At 45.9% G+C, this 14,625-nt stretch overlaps 1 protein-coding gene across 4 annotated transcripts; it reads left to right on the plus strand.

Annotated features, from left to right (window-relative positions):
* Positions 1 to 4,952: 4,952 nt before the first annotated feature.
* LOC308580979 (uncharacterized protein) lies at positions 4,953 to 12,316 on the plus strand. Of its 4 annotated transcripts, none has more exons than XM_081183360.1 (3): positions 4,953 to 5,098; positions 6,223 to 6,349; positions 10,401 to 12,316. In XM_081183360.1, exons 2-3 carry the CDS (start codon positions 6,316 to 6,318, stop codon positions 11,309 to 11,311), a joined length of 945 nt encoding a protein of 314 aa, XP_081039486.1. In that variant the 5' UTR covers positions 4,953 to 5,098; positions 6,223 to 6,315; the 3' UTR covers positions 11,312 to 12,316. The 4 variants fall into 4 exon arrangements, with proteins under 4 accessions (XP_081039486.1, XP_081039485.1, XP_081039487.1 ...); XM_081183359.1 differs by having other exon boundaries at positions 5,053 to 5,137; XM_081183361.1 differs by lacking the exon at positions 4,953 to 5,098 and adding an exon at positions 5,578 to 5,618.
* The last annotated feature ends 2,309 nt before the right edge of the window (positions 12,317 to 14,625 follow it).

The raw sequence follows: 14,625 nt of genomic DNA on the forward strand, positions 1-14,625 counted from the left end.
TATATATATATATATATATATATATATATATATATATATATATATATGCAGGTTTTGGTGTCTTCGGGTGTCTTCCCGTGTAAGAGTTGGGGTGTCTAGGCGACGTTTCGACGAGGTCTCACTCGTCATCTTCAGGCTGGTGCTTTCGGCTTCTTGTTACTAGAACAGAGCAGGATCTCAGTGTTTGAGTTCCTATAAATACTGTTGAGGGGGTGTGGTGTATAGCCTCCAACGTTCTGGGCAGAGAGGAAGTTCCCAGGTTATTGTGCCTTTTCTTCTTTTGTTCATTAATTACTTGAGGGATATCTTGAGTGATTTCTTGAGTGATATTCTGAGTACCACTTAGGAGGGTCATTAGGTGTGGATTAGTATGCTTTCGTAGATTTTCACGGGTACAGGAATGCAGGTTTTGGTGTTTTCGGGTATCTTCCCGTGTAAGAATTGGGGTGTCTAGGCGACGTTTCGACGAGGTCTCACTCGTCATCTTCAGGCTGGTGCTTTCGGCTTCTTGTTACTAGAACAGAGCAGGATCTCAGTGTTTGAGTTCCTATAAATACTGTTGAGGGGGTGTGGTGTATAGCCTCCAACGTTCTGGGCAGAGAGGAAGTTCCCAGGTTATTGTGCCTTTTCTTCTTTTGTTCATTAATTACTTGAGGGATATCTTGAGTGATTTCTTGAGTGATATTCTGAGTACCACTTAGGAGGGTCATTAGGTGTGGATTAGTTGCTAAAGCTTTCGTGTCTTGACCTCTTGAGCTTGTGAAGAGTTTTTCTGAGTTTTTCTGAGAAGAGTTTTTCTGAGAAGATGGCTGTACTGCACTTAGTTGTGCTCTGGCTGTGGTTTTGTGCCCTGTGCCAGCCAGATCTGTGTAGGGATTGCAGGGGGGTGCAGCATCCGGAGGTGCCACTATGGTTTGGCTACTGGATGGTATCTGTAATTTATCTGTGGAGAGGGTCTGGGTTTGGGTCTGGTGTGATCTCCAATCAACCACACCAGACCCAAACCCAGACCCTCTCCACAGATAAAGGCACAATAACCTGGGAACTTCCTCTCTGCCCAGAACGTTGGAGGCTATACACCACACCCCCTCAACAGTATTTATAGGAACTCAAACACTGAGATCCTGCTCTGTTCTAGTAACAAGAAGCCGAAAGCACCAGCCTGAAGATGACGAGTGAGACCTCGTCGAAACGTCGCCTAGACACCCCAATTCTTACACGGGAAGATACCCGAAAACACCAAAACCTGCATATATATATATATATATATATATATATATATATATATATATATATATATATATATATAGTCCAGCCCACCACATGGTCTGACGGACACTGGACCGGCCCCCTGCTGAAAAAGTTTGCTGACCCCTGATCTAGTTCAAGTGATTCTCTTCCTCAGATTCTCAACCCTCCATCCCTCCATTTCTTTTTCACACAGTAGCAAAAACCCACAGGGGATCTGATCTTCTGCTTGACTGGGGAGAGTCACGCTGCCCCTTCAGATTTTCCAACTCCTCTTCTCCCTGTAATTGAGTCTGCTTCAGCTTCATGGGGAAAGGGGAAGGATGGAGCTCATGGCTGCTATTCACTTTTCCATCTTTCTCTCCGGCTGAAGCCCAGACATGCTAGGAGCCTCAGTGACGATAATAATAATAATAATAATTTATTATTTATATCCCGCCTAATGGCTGGGTTTCCCCAGCCACTCTGGGCATCTCCCAACAGAATATTAAAAGCATGATAAAACATCAAACATTAAAAACTTCCCTAAACAGGGAATGCCAACCAAGTACAGTGGTACCTCAGGTTACATACGCTTCAGGTTACAGACTCTGCTAACCCAGAAATAGTGCTTCAGGTTAAGAACTTTGCTTCAGGATGAGAACAGAAATTGTGCTCCAGCGGTGCGGCGGCAGCAGGAGGCCCCATTAACTATAGTGGTGCTTCAGGTTAAGAACAGTTTCATGTTAAGTACGGACCTCCGGAATGAATTAAGTACTTAACCCGAGGCACCACTGTACTGGAATAAAACTTCACTGTCGTAACAGAATAATTTACACACTGTCAGAATGGAAGAATGCATTTGCCCATAAGAAATTCAAAATCTAACAGCGATGCTACGGCTCTGCACAAGTAATAAATAAAATACTGTTGTCAAATAAAGCAGGGCCACGTGCAAATCTAGCACAATAATTTATTTTATACCTGTACATATACACATACACGCTGGTATTTATAAATATTACTTATGCAAATTGCTTGCGGTTGGCTACTGTTGCCAAGGCTGAGCCCCATTTATGTTTGTGGTGTCCAATTCGCAATTGCTATTAAAAATGTGGTATTAAAAATGTGTCCCTGGTGTGAATTGTGTTTCATTTGTTAAGAAAGAAAGAGATGACTGTAATTGGTAAAATGTGCAACTGAATTGTTAAATTGTTAAATGCATTTTAACGTTGATGATATACACAATTCATTTTTTGTTTTGTAATCTCGTAAAAAGGCATTCGTTTTGGCGACCGTTGTCTATGTTTAAGGTGCCATTTGGCAACTAGCTTATATACTTGGGAGATGTTTCTATCTAACAGTAATGACTTCCAAGTGCAATAGAAGTACATCCTGATACATTTTATAAAGCTTTGAGCAGCTCAGGGTCCGTGAGAGCTTTTCCCTGCTTCTCCTTGACACAAGTAGCTAGACGTGTGCCATGCCGGTTCTGATTTCAAAAGGAGCTTTGAGAAAAGTTATTGCTACCTCTGGAATTCATGGGACGTGGGTGGCGCTGTGGGTTAAACCACAGAGCCTAGGACTTGCCGATCAGAAGGTCGGTGGTTTGAATCCCCGCAACAGGGTGAGCTCCCGTTGTTCGGTCCCTCCTCCTGCCAAGTAGATAAATACCGAAGGTACCGCTCCAAGGGGAAGGAAACAGCGTTTCCGTGCGCTTCTCTGGTTCGCCAGAAGTGGCTTCGTCATGCTGGCAGCATGACCCGGAAGCTGTACGCTGGCTCCCTCAGGGGTCCCTTTACCTTTACCTAAAGGTAAAGGGACCCCTGACCGTTAGGTCCAGTTGCGGATGACTCTGAGGTTGCGGCACTCATCTCGCTTTACTGGCCAAGGGACCCAGCATACAGCTCCCGGGTCATGTGGCCAGCATGACTAAGCCGCTTCTGGCGAACCAGAGCAGCGCACGAAAACGCCGTTTACCTTCCTGCCAGAGCGGCACCTATTTATCTACTTGCACTTTTATGTGCTTTCGAACTGCTAGGTTGGCAGGAGCAAGGACCGAGCAACAGCATTCATAACCTGTAAAACAATCTTAACAGTGATAACAAAAGAGTGACCAAAAAATAAACTAAGCACTGTCGAATTCATACACAAACTCTTTTCAGCCCTTGTGACTCAGCCATGTTGTTGTTGTTGATGTTGTTGTTGTTTAGTCGTGTCCGACTCTTTGTGACCCCCTGGACCAGAGCACGCCAGGCACTCCTGTCTTCCACTGCCTCCCGGAGCTTGGTCAAACTCATGCTGGAAGCTTCGAGAACACTGTCCAGCCATCTCGTCCTCTGTCGTCCCCTTCTCCTTGCGCCCTCAACCTTTCCCAACATCAGGGTCTTTTCCAGGGAGTCTTCTCTTCTCATGAGGTGGCCAAAGTATTGGAGCCTCAGCTTCAGGATCTGTCCTTCCAGTGAGCACTCAGGGCTGATTTCTGTCAGAATGGATAGGTTAGATCTCATAGGAGATAAGATAGCCATCTTCAAATGTCTAAAGGGCTGTCACATGGAAGAGGGAACAAGCTTGCTTTCTTCTCTGGAAGGTAGGCCTCGAACCAATGGCTTCAATTTACAAGGAAGGAGATTCCAGCTAAACATCAGGAAGAACTTTCTGACAGTAAGAGCTGTTCAACAGTGAAACGGCCTCCCTTGGGAGGTTGTGGGCTCGCAATTGAAGCGCTTGCGGTTCGGTGGAAGGCTGCTCATCTCCCTCAGCAGTTTCAGGTGCTTCTCCTTCATGCTTCCAGTTGGCGCTCGCGGAGGAAGAGGCCACTCCCCGTGCTCGCTCGGGACCCATCCTGCGCAGACACCATGAGGGAAGCGCGAGGGGGACGAGGCTTGGGCCTGTGCCACTGGCACGCGCACGCAACCCTAACTGATGGACCAACAGAAGGGAGTGGGGAAAGGGGAGGGGAGCTTTGTCGGCCCTTGGCGAGGAGGAAGGGGCAGAAGAATGACGAGCCAAAGCGGAACCCGTGTGGCACCTTTTCTCTGCAGAGAGGAGAACGAGGAGGAGAGCAGCTCGGGGATAAGCCTGCACCCTGAAGGCACCTGACACCAAGCACGGGATTCTTTCCACGAGCACTTCCTTCCCCGTTGTATCTCATTCTTCCTCGCTCGGCAGAGCCCACAGCAGAAGAGCCCGTCCAAGTGCCACAGACTCTCTCCTCCCCGGACACTCAGGCTGGCGCCCTTGAAACCATGGCGCCCTGGCGCACTACTTGCACCACTGAGTAGAGACGGGCCTGCGTGGACTTGCTTTCCTTGGAGGTTTTTAAGAAGAGGCTGGATGGCCATCTGTCAGGGATGCTTTGGCCGAGATTCCTGCATTGCAGGGGGTTGGACTAGATGACCCTTGGGGTTCCCTTCCAACTCTTAAAATTCTATGGTTCTATGAAATCTCTGGCCAGATGTGACCCCCACCACCCACCCCATTCCTCAAAGCAGCCCTAGCAGAGCAGCAGGGCCAAAGATGGGGGAGGCCATGGGTGTAGCCAGGATTTTTGGGGGGCGGGGGGAGGCAGCTTTGAGCTTTTTTTAAAGGAAACCCAAGCTTTTGATCCTTTTTTAGGAAATCAGCAGAAACTCAGATAATTGAGGATTTTCAATCCTTTTCGTTTCACGGGGGGGCAGTAGGCACAGTCTAGGCCTGAAAAGGCGGGGGGGGGCGTCCTGCCCCGCAGTCCTCCGGAGGTTAAGGAACCGAGTTCCGGTTCCTAGAGAGGCCGGAAGCTTCACTCCAGCAGACGGGGTGGGGGCTAGAGGGGCTCTTTCCTTCTTCCGGCAGAAGAAATGGTCCGGTGGAGAAGGCGGTTGCGGAAGAGGTGCGGCTTATGGGCAGCGAATGGGGTGAAATCTAAGGGGTGCCCTATTTTGGGGGGTCGGGGTGTACGAGGTTGGGGAGGGGGCGCAGGAGGAGGGTTTGCCTGGGGAGGCGAAGGGGGAGTAAATAGCAGACAAAGTTAATAGAATATGTGGAAATGGCAAGACTAACAAACAGAACAAGAGATCAGAATAAAAAAGAAGGGGGGGACCTCTCTGTTTTATGTGGGATATTTAGAGACACATTGTAAACCAGGCATGTCCAAAGTCCGTTTGGGGCGCCTAATCCGGCCCCCGTGGCAGTATATGTCCTGGGGTAAAACCCTATTTTAAACTGTATTCTAACTTATATTTTAATCAACTTTAAAAAAAATGCTTTTACTGTATTCATATTTAGTGTTAGCCGCCCTGAGCCATGTCTTGGCCGGGGAGGGTGGGGTATAAATAAAAACATATTATTATTAAAAAAGCTCAGCAACTTCAATCCTAAAACAAAGCTCAACAACTTTGGTTGGCCCTCAGGTATGTTTACTTTATCAAATCTGGCTCTCTTTGGAAAAAAGTTTGGGCACCCCTGATGTAAACCAATTTAAAAGTGAGCAGTGACAGAATAAATGAAACAATTGAGATATGAAGATGAGGAATGCAGGGAGAAATATAGTGGGAAAGGCAGTAATAAAATGCACCACCAGGGAAGAAGAGCCAATGCTGGTTGTGTGTTTCTTTTATTTGAAATGTTCTTATTGTTTCAAGTGTAAAATGGAAATTTAAGGGGGGGTGGGGAAGCAAGAACCTCTGGGAAGCTGCCCTCTCCCCTCTGAAGGGATCAAGCCACTTTTCTCCCATATTATCATTTTATATATGTTGGAAGCTGCCCAGGATGGCTGGGGCAACCTAGTAAGATGTGTGGGGTGTAAATAGTAAAATTATCATTATGGAATGGGACGTCCCTATTTTCACTGGAGAAATGCTGAAGGGTATGTGGAGGAGAGACACCTTTAGGAGAAAAATTGAGACATTCCACACTCCCTCCCCTCATGTTTACCAAATTCCTCCGATGTTCTTACCCATCCAATTACTTTAGTGACTCTTTGTGCATGCGGCTTGTGTTTCCTTCTTATTCTAGGCTCTCTTGACCTTTACGGAAGCAGCTCTGGATTTTACGGAGGACAGGTGGCACCTGCAGGATCCCAGCTGAAGATCTTTGCGCTGGGAAGTCATGGAGGAGAATTATAAGACGGTGGCCTCTCTAGGTAAGGATGCTTTTCTCCTCAATTGTTTGTTCAGCATGTTTTTGTTCTTTCTGCCATTCCCCCACCAACCCATCCAATTTGCCCCTTTTGTTCTGCACCTCCCTCAATACTTTTCTTTGTGCTAGAAGACATCTGAAGGCAACCGTGTTTAGGGAAGTTTTTAACGTTCAATGTTTTATCGTGTTTTTAATATTCTGTTGGGAACCGCTCAGTTTGGTTGGGGAGGCCCGGCCAGATGGGCGGGGTATAAGTAATAAATTATTATTTTTTATTGTTGTTGTTGTTGTTATTTAGCCTTGTCCGACTCTTCGTGACCCCATGAAGCAGAGCATGCCAGGCACTCCTGTCTTCCACTGCCTCCCGCAGTTTGGTCAAACTCATGCTAGTAGCTTCGAGAACACTGTCTAACCATCTCATCCTCTGTCGTCCCCTTCTCCTTGTGCCCTCCATCTTTCCCAGCATCAGGGTCTTTTCCAGGGAGTCTTCTCTTCTCATGAGGTGGCCAAAGGATTGGAGCCTCAGCTTCACGATCTGTCCTTCCAGTGAGCACTCAGGGCTGATTTCCTTAAGAATGGATACGTTTGATCTTCTTGCAGTCCATGGGGCTCTCAAGAGTCTCCTCCAGCACCATAGATCAAAAGCATCCATTCTTTGGCGATCAGCCTTCTTTATGGTTCAGCTCTCACTTCCATACATCACTACTGGGAAAACCATAGCTTTAACTATACGGGCCTTTGTTGGCAAGGTGATGTCTCTACTTTTTATTATTATGCGTTCTCACAACACTCGAGCTGGATACATTCCGGTGCCTTGAAGCTTAATGTCTATAAAACGTATTTCCTCCAGAGAAGGGCAGCCAAAATCCTCAAGGGGATATAGTAACTCCCTTATGAGAAAAGGTGCAGCATTTGGGACCTTTCAGTTTAAAGGAAAGGCTAGTAAGAACTAACAAGATAGAAAATGTGCTCATGTCCTGCTTGCAAGTTTCCCACAGGTGTCTGATTGGCCACTGTGAGAACAGGATGTTGAGCTACATGGGCCATTGGCCTGATCCAGCAGGCTGATAATATGTTCTACACAGACGTAAGGCGTTAGCTGTTCTTACATTCTTACCAATCTTTACTGCAACCACACTTGAAATACTGTGCACAGTTTTGATCACTCTTTTTATGTTCCTGTTAATCTTAATGTCAGGATATACCTCTGGCTCTCTTTTGTTTTTTTGTTTTTTATATAATATTTATTAAGTTTTCACAAGTTTTTAAAAACACATACAATACACACGATACAAAAATATACATACAGTAACAAACAAACACGTATAATTTCAACTCCTTATTTTCCATAAACTTACTTCATCGACTTCCCCATACCTCCCCTTACTGCATTCCAATTCCCAAAATTATTTCAGCAAATCCTTACCCTAAATTTTATCCGATTTTTCCCTTTTCATGTCTTTTACTTAATCTTTAACAGCTGTAACCCTTACTTTATATAACCACAACATTTTAACATTCATTAATTTTGCAATATTTCTTAAGATAAATTTTAAATTTCTTCCAATCTTCTTCCGCCGTCTCTTTCCCCTGGTCTCGGATTCTGTCAGTCATTTCAGCCAATCCCATGTAGTCAATCACCTTCATCTGCCACTCTTCCAAAGTGGGTAAATCTTGTGTCTTCCAATACTTTGCTATGAGTATTCTTGCTGCTGTTGTAGCATACATAAAGAATGTTCTGTCCCTCCTTGGCACCAATTGGCCGACAATTCCCAAGAGAAAGGCCTCTGGTTTCTTAGGAAAAGTACATTTAAGTACCTTTTTCATTTCATTATATATCATTTCCCAAAAGGCCTTAATCTTCGGGCACGTCCACCAAAGGTGAAAGAAAGTACCTTCAGTTTTACCTTTGGCTCTCTTTTGGATGAGGAGGAGGAGGAGGAGGAACGGTGCCAAGTCCAAATTAGAAGAACTGGCTTTGCCAAGTTCCACCATGCCATCCCCAACAGGCATTTTAAGCAGAGCCAGTTTCTAATTTGTGTAATAAAATGGCACCCTAACATAAAGATCAAAACTGGTTTTGATAAGTTTGAACAGGAATTCAAGCTCAGCTTCATATCCAGTGAGTGCATGTTCATTGCTAATCCTGCTGGGATTTCAGCCTTCACGTGGTATTCATGTGTTGTAGGAGTTAGAAAGTCGGAACCATCCTCCTTCTTAGCCTTAGATGTGTCACAGAGATGGCTCGGTTTGGAATCTGATTTTTTTTTTAAAGCTAGTCTTGTTTCCTTCCTTGAAAGAATGGAACTTCAGTTCCTTTGGAGGGGAAAGAGAAGATCCATTTATCCTGGATCCCAAAGAGGAGGCATCAACAGGTGTTTTGAAGGACTCCCCCCCCCCCCCCGTTCCTATGTGATTTCATCCAGGGCAGATAGACCCATCATAGCTTAAAGGAAATCAGAGAAATTCATGGAAGAGAAGGCTTCTCAAGGCTATGTGCTACCTCCAGAATCAGGAGAACATCAGGAGGGGACAGTTAGCTTCCTGTTCTACTTCTGGGCTTCACATGTGCAACTTGTTGGTCCTTGTGAGAATGCTAGATAGGCCGTAGGGTGGATCCAGTGGGGCTGTTCTTTGGCATCCAGGTTGAGGTGTGCCTTCTACATGCTCCGATATGCCCCAGGTTTTTTTGGGTTTTTTTAAGTGGCTTGTCTTCCACTGTACCTGTTCACAGGTGCCAGGTGGCTCATACCAGATCCACATTCCCCATCTAATGTGCTGGCAGGAGACCTAAGATCATGCATTTCCCTGCTCTTGGCTTTGGGCAGCTGTCCAGAGAGCAGTTAGGTGGACTTGGGGTGCCTGAATGGTTTCTCCTCGGAAGTAACCACCCTGCCTGTTTCATTGGAAGAAATCCCCAAACAGGACTTGATCCCTTGCCCAGAAGGAGGAGAATCAGTTGGCCGTTGCTCTCAAAGAAGGGAAGAGATTGGCTGCTCTTAAAATGTCTCTGCGAAAAGTGGGAACAAGACAACACTGCATACCTGTGGAGTGCTAGTCTTGGCCCACTCCTGCCTTTGGAGAAAACCCAGGACTCGGTGTCAGAGCACAATCTTTGCATTCAGAAAGTCCTACGTTTAATCCCCACCTTCTCCAGAGACCCCATCTGGAACCTGCAAGGCCACAGGAAGTGAGTGTAGACCCTAGTGAGTTAGATAGACCCCAGTGCTCTGATTCTTGTCTAAGGCATCTTCTTGGCTTCTCATATCAGACCTTCCAAATGCATAGGAACCACAGAGCAGTGAGTTGTTCCCAGTTTGGTCAGTTCCCCCACTTGCTGAACTTCTATTCCTTTAAATATATTTTTATTAAGCTTTACATAACAAATTTAAATTCAAACACATCATTCACCTCTTCCATTAGGATTCTCTGAATCCCTTGACTTTCCTCCAGCCTTCCATGGTTACCATTGTCAGTCTTTTTTTCTTCTTCTGCTTATCTTATTGTCTCTAATCTGTTAAAAAAGCAATAATTCATTTTTGCATAGTTTTTTGTACATTACAAGCATTACTCAAATCCTGCCAAAGTTTTTACAGTGGTGCCCCGCAAGACGAATGCCTCGCAAGACGGAAAACTCGCTAGACGAAAGAGTTTTCCGTTTTGGAGGTGCTTCGCAAAACGAATCTCCTATGGGCTTGCTTCGCAAGACGACAATATCTTGCGAGTTCCTGCGGGTTTCCCCCCCCCCTTTTTCTAAGCCGCGTATCAGCTGATCCGATAAGATGATAAGCCGCTAATCCGCTAATCCGTCAATGGGCTTGCTTCACAAGACGAAAAAACCGCTAGACGAAGAGAATCACAGAACGGATTCCTTTCGTCTTGCGAGGCACCACTGTAGTTGTTTACAGTGTTCTCTTAAGTACAGACAGAAAGAGGGAGAATCGGGGAGATGCCAAAATGCGGGGGGGGGGGGGGTAAATGGGTTCAATCTGTGATGAGAACCTTTGATTTCCCCTTGAAATTCACCCATGATTTCTTTCTCACCTCTCCCTCAGATGATGGCCAAGGCAACAGGAACTATAGAGAAGCACCAGAAACACCTGCAGCTGAAGCAGGAAAAGGGATGTTTGACAATCAAAGGGACCCCCCAAACCATGAACAAAACCAGTCAGAGAATGGGAGGAAGAAATCATTGACTATGCAGGGTTTTGATGACCAAGAACCCCTGATGCTACAAGAAGATCAAAGCCGGAAGGCATGTCCAGTATGTGGAAAAATATTTAGAGGTAAATCGGATTTCAGTAGACATTACAGAATCCACACAGGGGGGAAACCACATAAATGCACAGAGTGTGGAAAAAGCTTCCGTTTGCTCAGTAACCTTCGTAAACATCAGAGAACTCACACGGGAGAGAAGCCATATAAATGCAAGGAGTGTGGAAAGTGCTTCAGTGACAGCAGCAGCCTTACTCCGCATGAAAGAACCCACACAGGGGAGAAGCCATTTAAATGCACGGTGTGTGGAAAGAGCTTTAGTGTGAGTAGTCACCTTACCGTACACCAGAGAACCCACACAGGAGAGAAACCATTTAAGTGCAAGGAGTGCGGAAAGAGTTTCAGTGACAGCAGCAGCCTTACTCCACATCAACGCACCCACACAGGCGAGAAGCCGTTTCAGTGTGTGGTGTGTGGAAAGAGCTTCAGCGTGAATAGTCACCTTACTGTACATCAGAGAACCCACACAGGGGAGAAGCCATTTAAATGCAAGAAGTGTGGAAAGTGCTTCAGCGACAGCAGCAGCCTTACTCCACATGAAAGAACCCACACAGGGGAGAAGCCATTTCAGTGCGTGGTGTGCGGAAAGAGGTTTAGTGTGAGTAGTCGTCTTACCGCACATCAAAGAATACACACGGGAGAAGCCATTTACGTGCAAGAAGTGTGGAAGGAGCTTCAGGTGCAGCAGTAGCCTTAACATACATCAAAGAATCCACATACTGGAGAAACAATTTAAGTGCGCGGAGTCAGGAAAGAGCTTTAATGAGCAATACGTTTCAAAGAACACAGCAGCAGAGAAATTAAATGTGGAAAGGTTTTTAATGTGTCACAACTGGGAGGAAGACGTCCGATAAATACAGGAGGAACTGCATGTGAAAAAAATGTGATAATTAAAGGAAACATGCATCCTACGATATCTTGTAAGGATTTGCAGTCTAATGTGGAAGCTTTGGGCATAGGAAAGCAAGTGAGATCTTACTAAGGTGTTTTGGCATGAGGGGTTTGTAGATGGCAAAGAACCACAGAGATAAGGTAAAGGTAAAGGAACCCCTAACCATTAGGTCCAGTTGCGGACGACTCTGGGGTTTTGGCACTCATCTCGTTTTATTGGCCGAGGGAGCCGGCGTACAGCTTCCGGGTCATGTGGCCGGCATGACTAAGCCGCTTCTGACGAACCAGAGCAGCGCACGTAAACGCCGTTTACCTTCCCTATTTATCTACTTGCACTTTGATGTGCTTTCGAACTGCTAGTTTGGCAGGAGCAGGGACCGAGCAACAGGAGCTCACCCCGTTGCAGGGATTCGAACCGCCAACCTTCTGATCAGCAAATAGCAAAGTTGGGTGGCCATCTGTTGCAGATGCTTTAGTTGAGATTCCTGCATTGCTGGGGGGTTGGATTAGATGACCCTTGGGGTCCCTTTCAAATCTACAATTCTATGAAAGTTTCCTTCAATACCCTCCAGCTAGGCCTTTGGCCTGATCCAGTTTCATGGCTTTTATATTCTTTAAGCAGCTCCTGGTCTAAGCTTACTAAGGAGGTTTTGAAACGCTTTTGAGAAGTCCCAAGTACACAACATCTAGTAGATTCTCTCATCTGCATGACCCTAAGATATTTAATGGGGACTCCATGAAAAGCTAACCTTTCAACGGTATAGAGATTTTGTTCCTAAATAAATAAATGAATTGCTTCACTTTATTTCGCCGTGTAATCATCGCATCCCGAGAGTTTTTATCTTAGAGTGTGTTTTCTGAATTTTTTGTTTGTGGGTTTTCCTAATCCAAAAGTGCAATGCGTTCGCTAGACTTCTGCCGATTTATTTTAAATAACATATTCCAAACTGATTTCACCCTCTGGTTGTATATTAGATACGGCCTTCACTTTCATTGGGTACCAGGAACAGGGCAAGAGAGGAGGGAGAGTTGTGTTTTAGCAACAATCACAGAGCTGAACTCTCTTCCCCAGGCAGTTTGAGAAGCATTTGGAAAGGCAGCAGTTCTGGGGGAAACCTCGGCTGAAGAGCTTGGAGGAGTAAACTGCCTGTCCAAATACAGTCGTACCTTGGTTTCCGAACAGCTTAGTTCTTGAAAGTTTTGGCTCCCGAACGCCGAAAAGCTGGAAGTGACTGTTCCAGTTTGTGCACTATTTTTGGAAGCCAAATGTCCGATGGGGATTCCATGGCTTCCGATTGGCTCGGAAGGAGTTGCAAGAGCCAATCGGAAGCCGCACTTTGGTTTCGGAACGTATTGGAAGTCGAACGGACTTCTGGAACAGGTTCCTTTCAACTTCCAAGGTATAACTGTGTCTAGGCCAGAGATCTCAAGGGCCTGATCCACTAGAATTATTCCCTGCTATTGACATCAGGCAAGCACATTCCCTGTACAGTGATACCTTGGGTTACAGACGCTTCAGGTTACAGACTCCACTAACCCAGAAATAATACTTCAGGTTAAGAAGTTTGCTTCAGGATGAGAACAGAAATTGTGCATTGGTGGCACGGCAGCAGCGGGAGGCCCCATTAGCTAAAGTGGTGCTTCAGGTTAAGAACAGTTTCAGGTTAAGAACGGACCTCCGGAACGAATTAAGTTCTTAACCCGAGGTACCACTACTCTTTTGTCAGTGCCTTCTTAAAACATACTTGTTTCAGCATGCCTAGCCAAACACGTAGATACTGAAGTGTTTTAATCATTCTTATTACGTTGATTATTTTTAATCTTTTGCATTTCAGAAAGGATTTTTTTTATTTTGATGCAGGGTGTCATCCACTCTCATACCAGGATCACTTGGGAATGGAGGAATCCTCTAGATTTCCCTTCCAAAACTTCTCAGAGCACAAAAGACTGCTGTTAGGGTTTCTGCTTCCTGGTTGGTGTCCCATAATAATAATAATTTATTATTTATACCCTGCCCATCTGGCTGGATTTCCCCATCCACTCTGGGTGGCTTCCAACAGAATATTAAAATACAATAACCCATTAAACATTTAGGGAACTAAACAGGGCTGCCTTCAGATGTCTTCTAAAAGTCTGGTGGTTGTTCTTCTCTTTGACATCTGATGGGAGAGCATTCCACAGGGCAGGAGCCACTACCGAGAAGGCCCTATGCCTGGTTCCCTGTAACTTGGCTTCTTGCAGCGAGGGAACCACCAAACCTCAGTGTCCGGGCAGAATGATGGGGGTGGAGACGCTCCTTCAGGTATACAGGACTGAGGCCGTTTAGGGCTTTAAAGGTCAGCACCAACACTTTGAATTGTGCTCGGAAATATGCTGGGAGCCAGTGTAGGTCTTTCAAGGCATGCTATTGCCTCCCTCCAGTGCCTGTTTTATGAGACCAGGTTTACCTGCCCTTCCACCCCCAAGAACCTGGATGGGCTGTTTGAGTTCTTCAACGCTAACCTAAAAATGAGTTTGGAAAGTGTGTAGGGGCAGCAGGGTAGCCTTCAGTTTAGATTGGGCGAGGGCAACACCTGACTTTGAATGTGGGGGATTCGTTGTGATTCTGAACAGTGTCCAGAATGAGCTTGCATCTCCCAATAAATGAATATTGTCTGCTGTCTGTCTGACACCATAATCCAAACCAGTCCAGTCCACTTCAGGAGGAACGAGACACCTCCTGGTATGCCCTGCAGAGGACCTTAAGGTCCATGAATAATCATAGTTTAGAGGTCCGGGCCCTAAGGAAGTCAGATTATCCTCCACCAGGGCCAGGGCCTTCTCAGTGATGGCTCCGACCTGGTGGAATGCTCTGTCCCATGAGACCAGGGTCCTGCAGGATTTAACTTCCTTCCACAGGGCCTGTAAGACAGAGCTATTCCGCTTTCAATTTGAACTTAGCCTGATCTTTTACTCCACTTCCTTCCCTCCCACTCCCCTTTTTATGAAGATTACCCGCTCTGGGATCCCACAGCTAATTCTCCCCTGGTCTCCTCGCCATAGCTGTCACTCTTCCCGTTTTTTTTGCGGGAAATTCCCTTATTCCAGCGTCATTTCCCACTGCTACCCCGGATT

This window comes from Podarcis bocagei (assembly GCF_964188305.1).
Source record: "Podarcis bocagei genome assembly, chromosome: 2".
Classification (NCBI taxonomy): domain Eukaryota; kingdom Metazoa; phylum Chordata; class Lepidosauria; order Squamata; family Lacertidae; genus Podarcis; species Podarcis bocagei.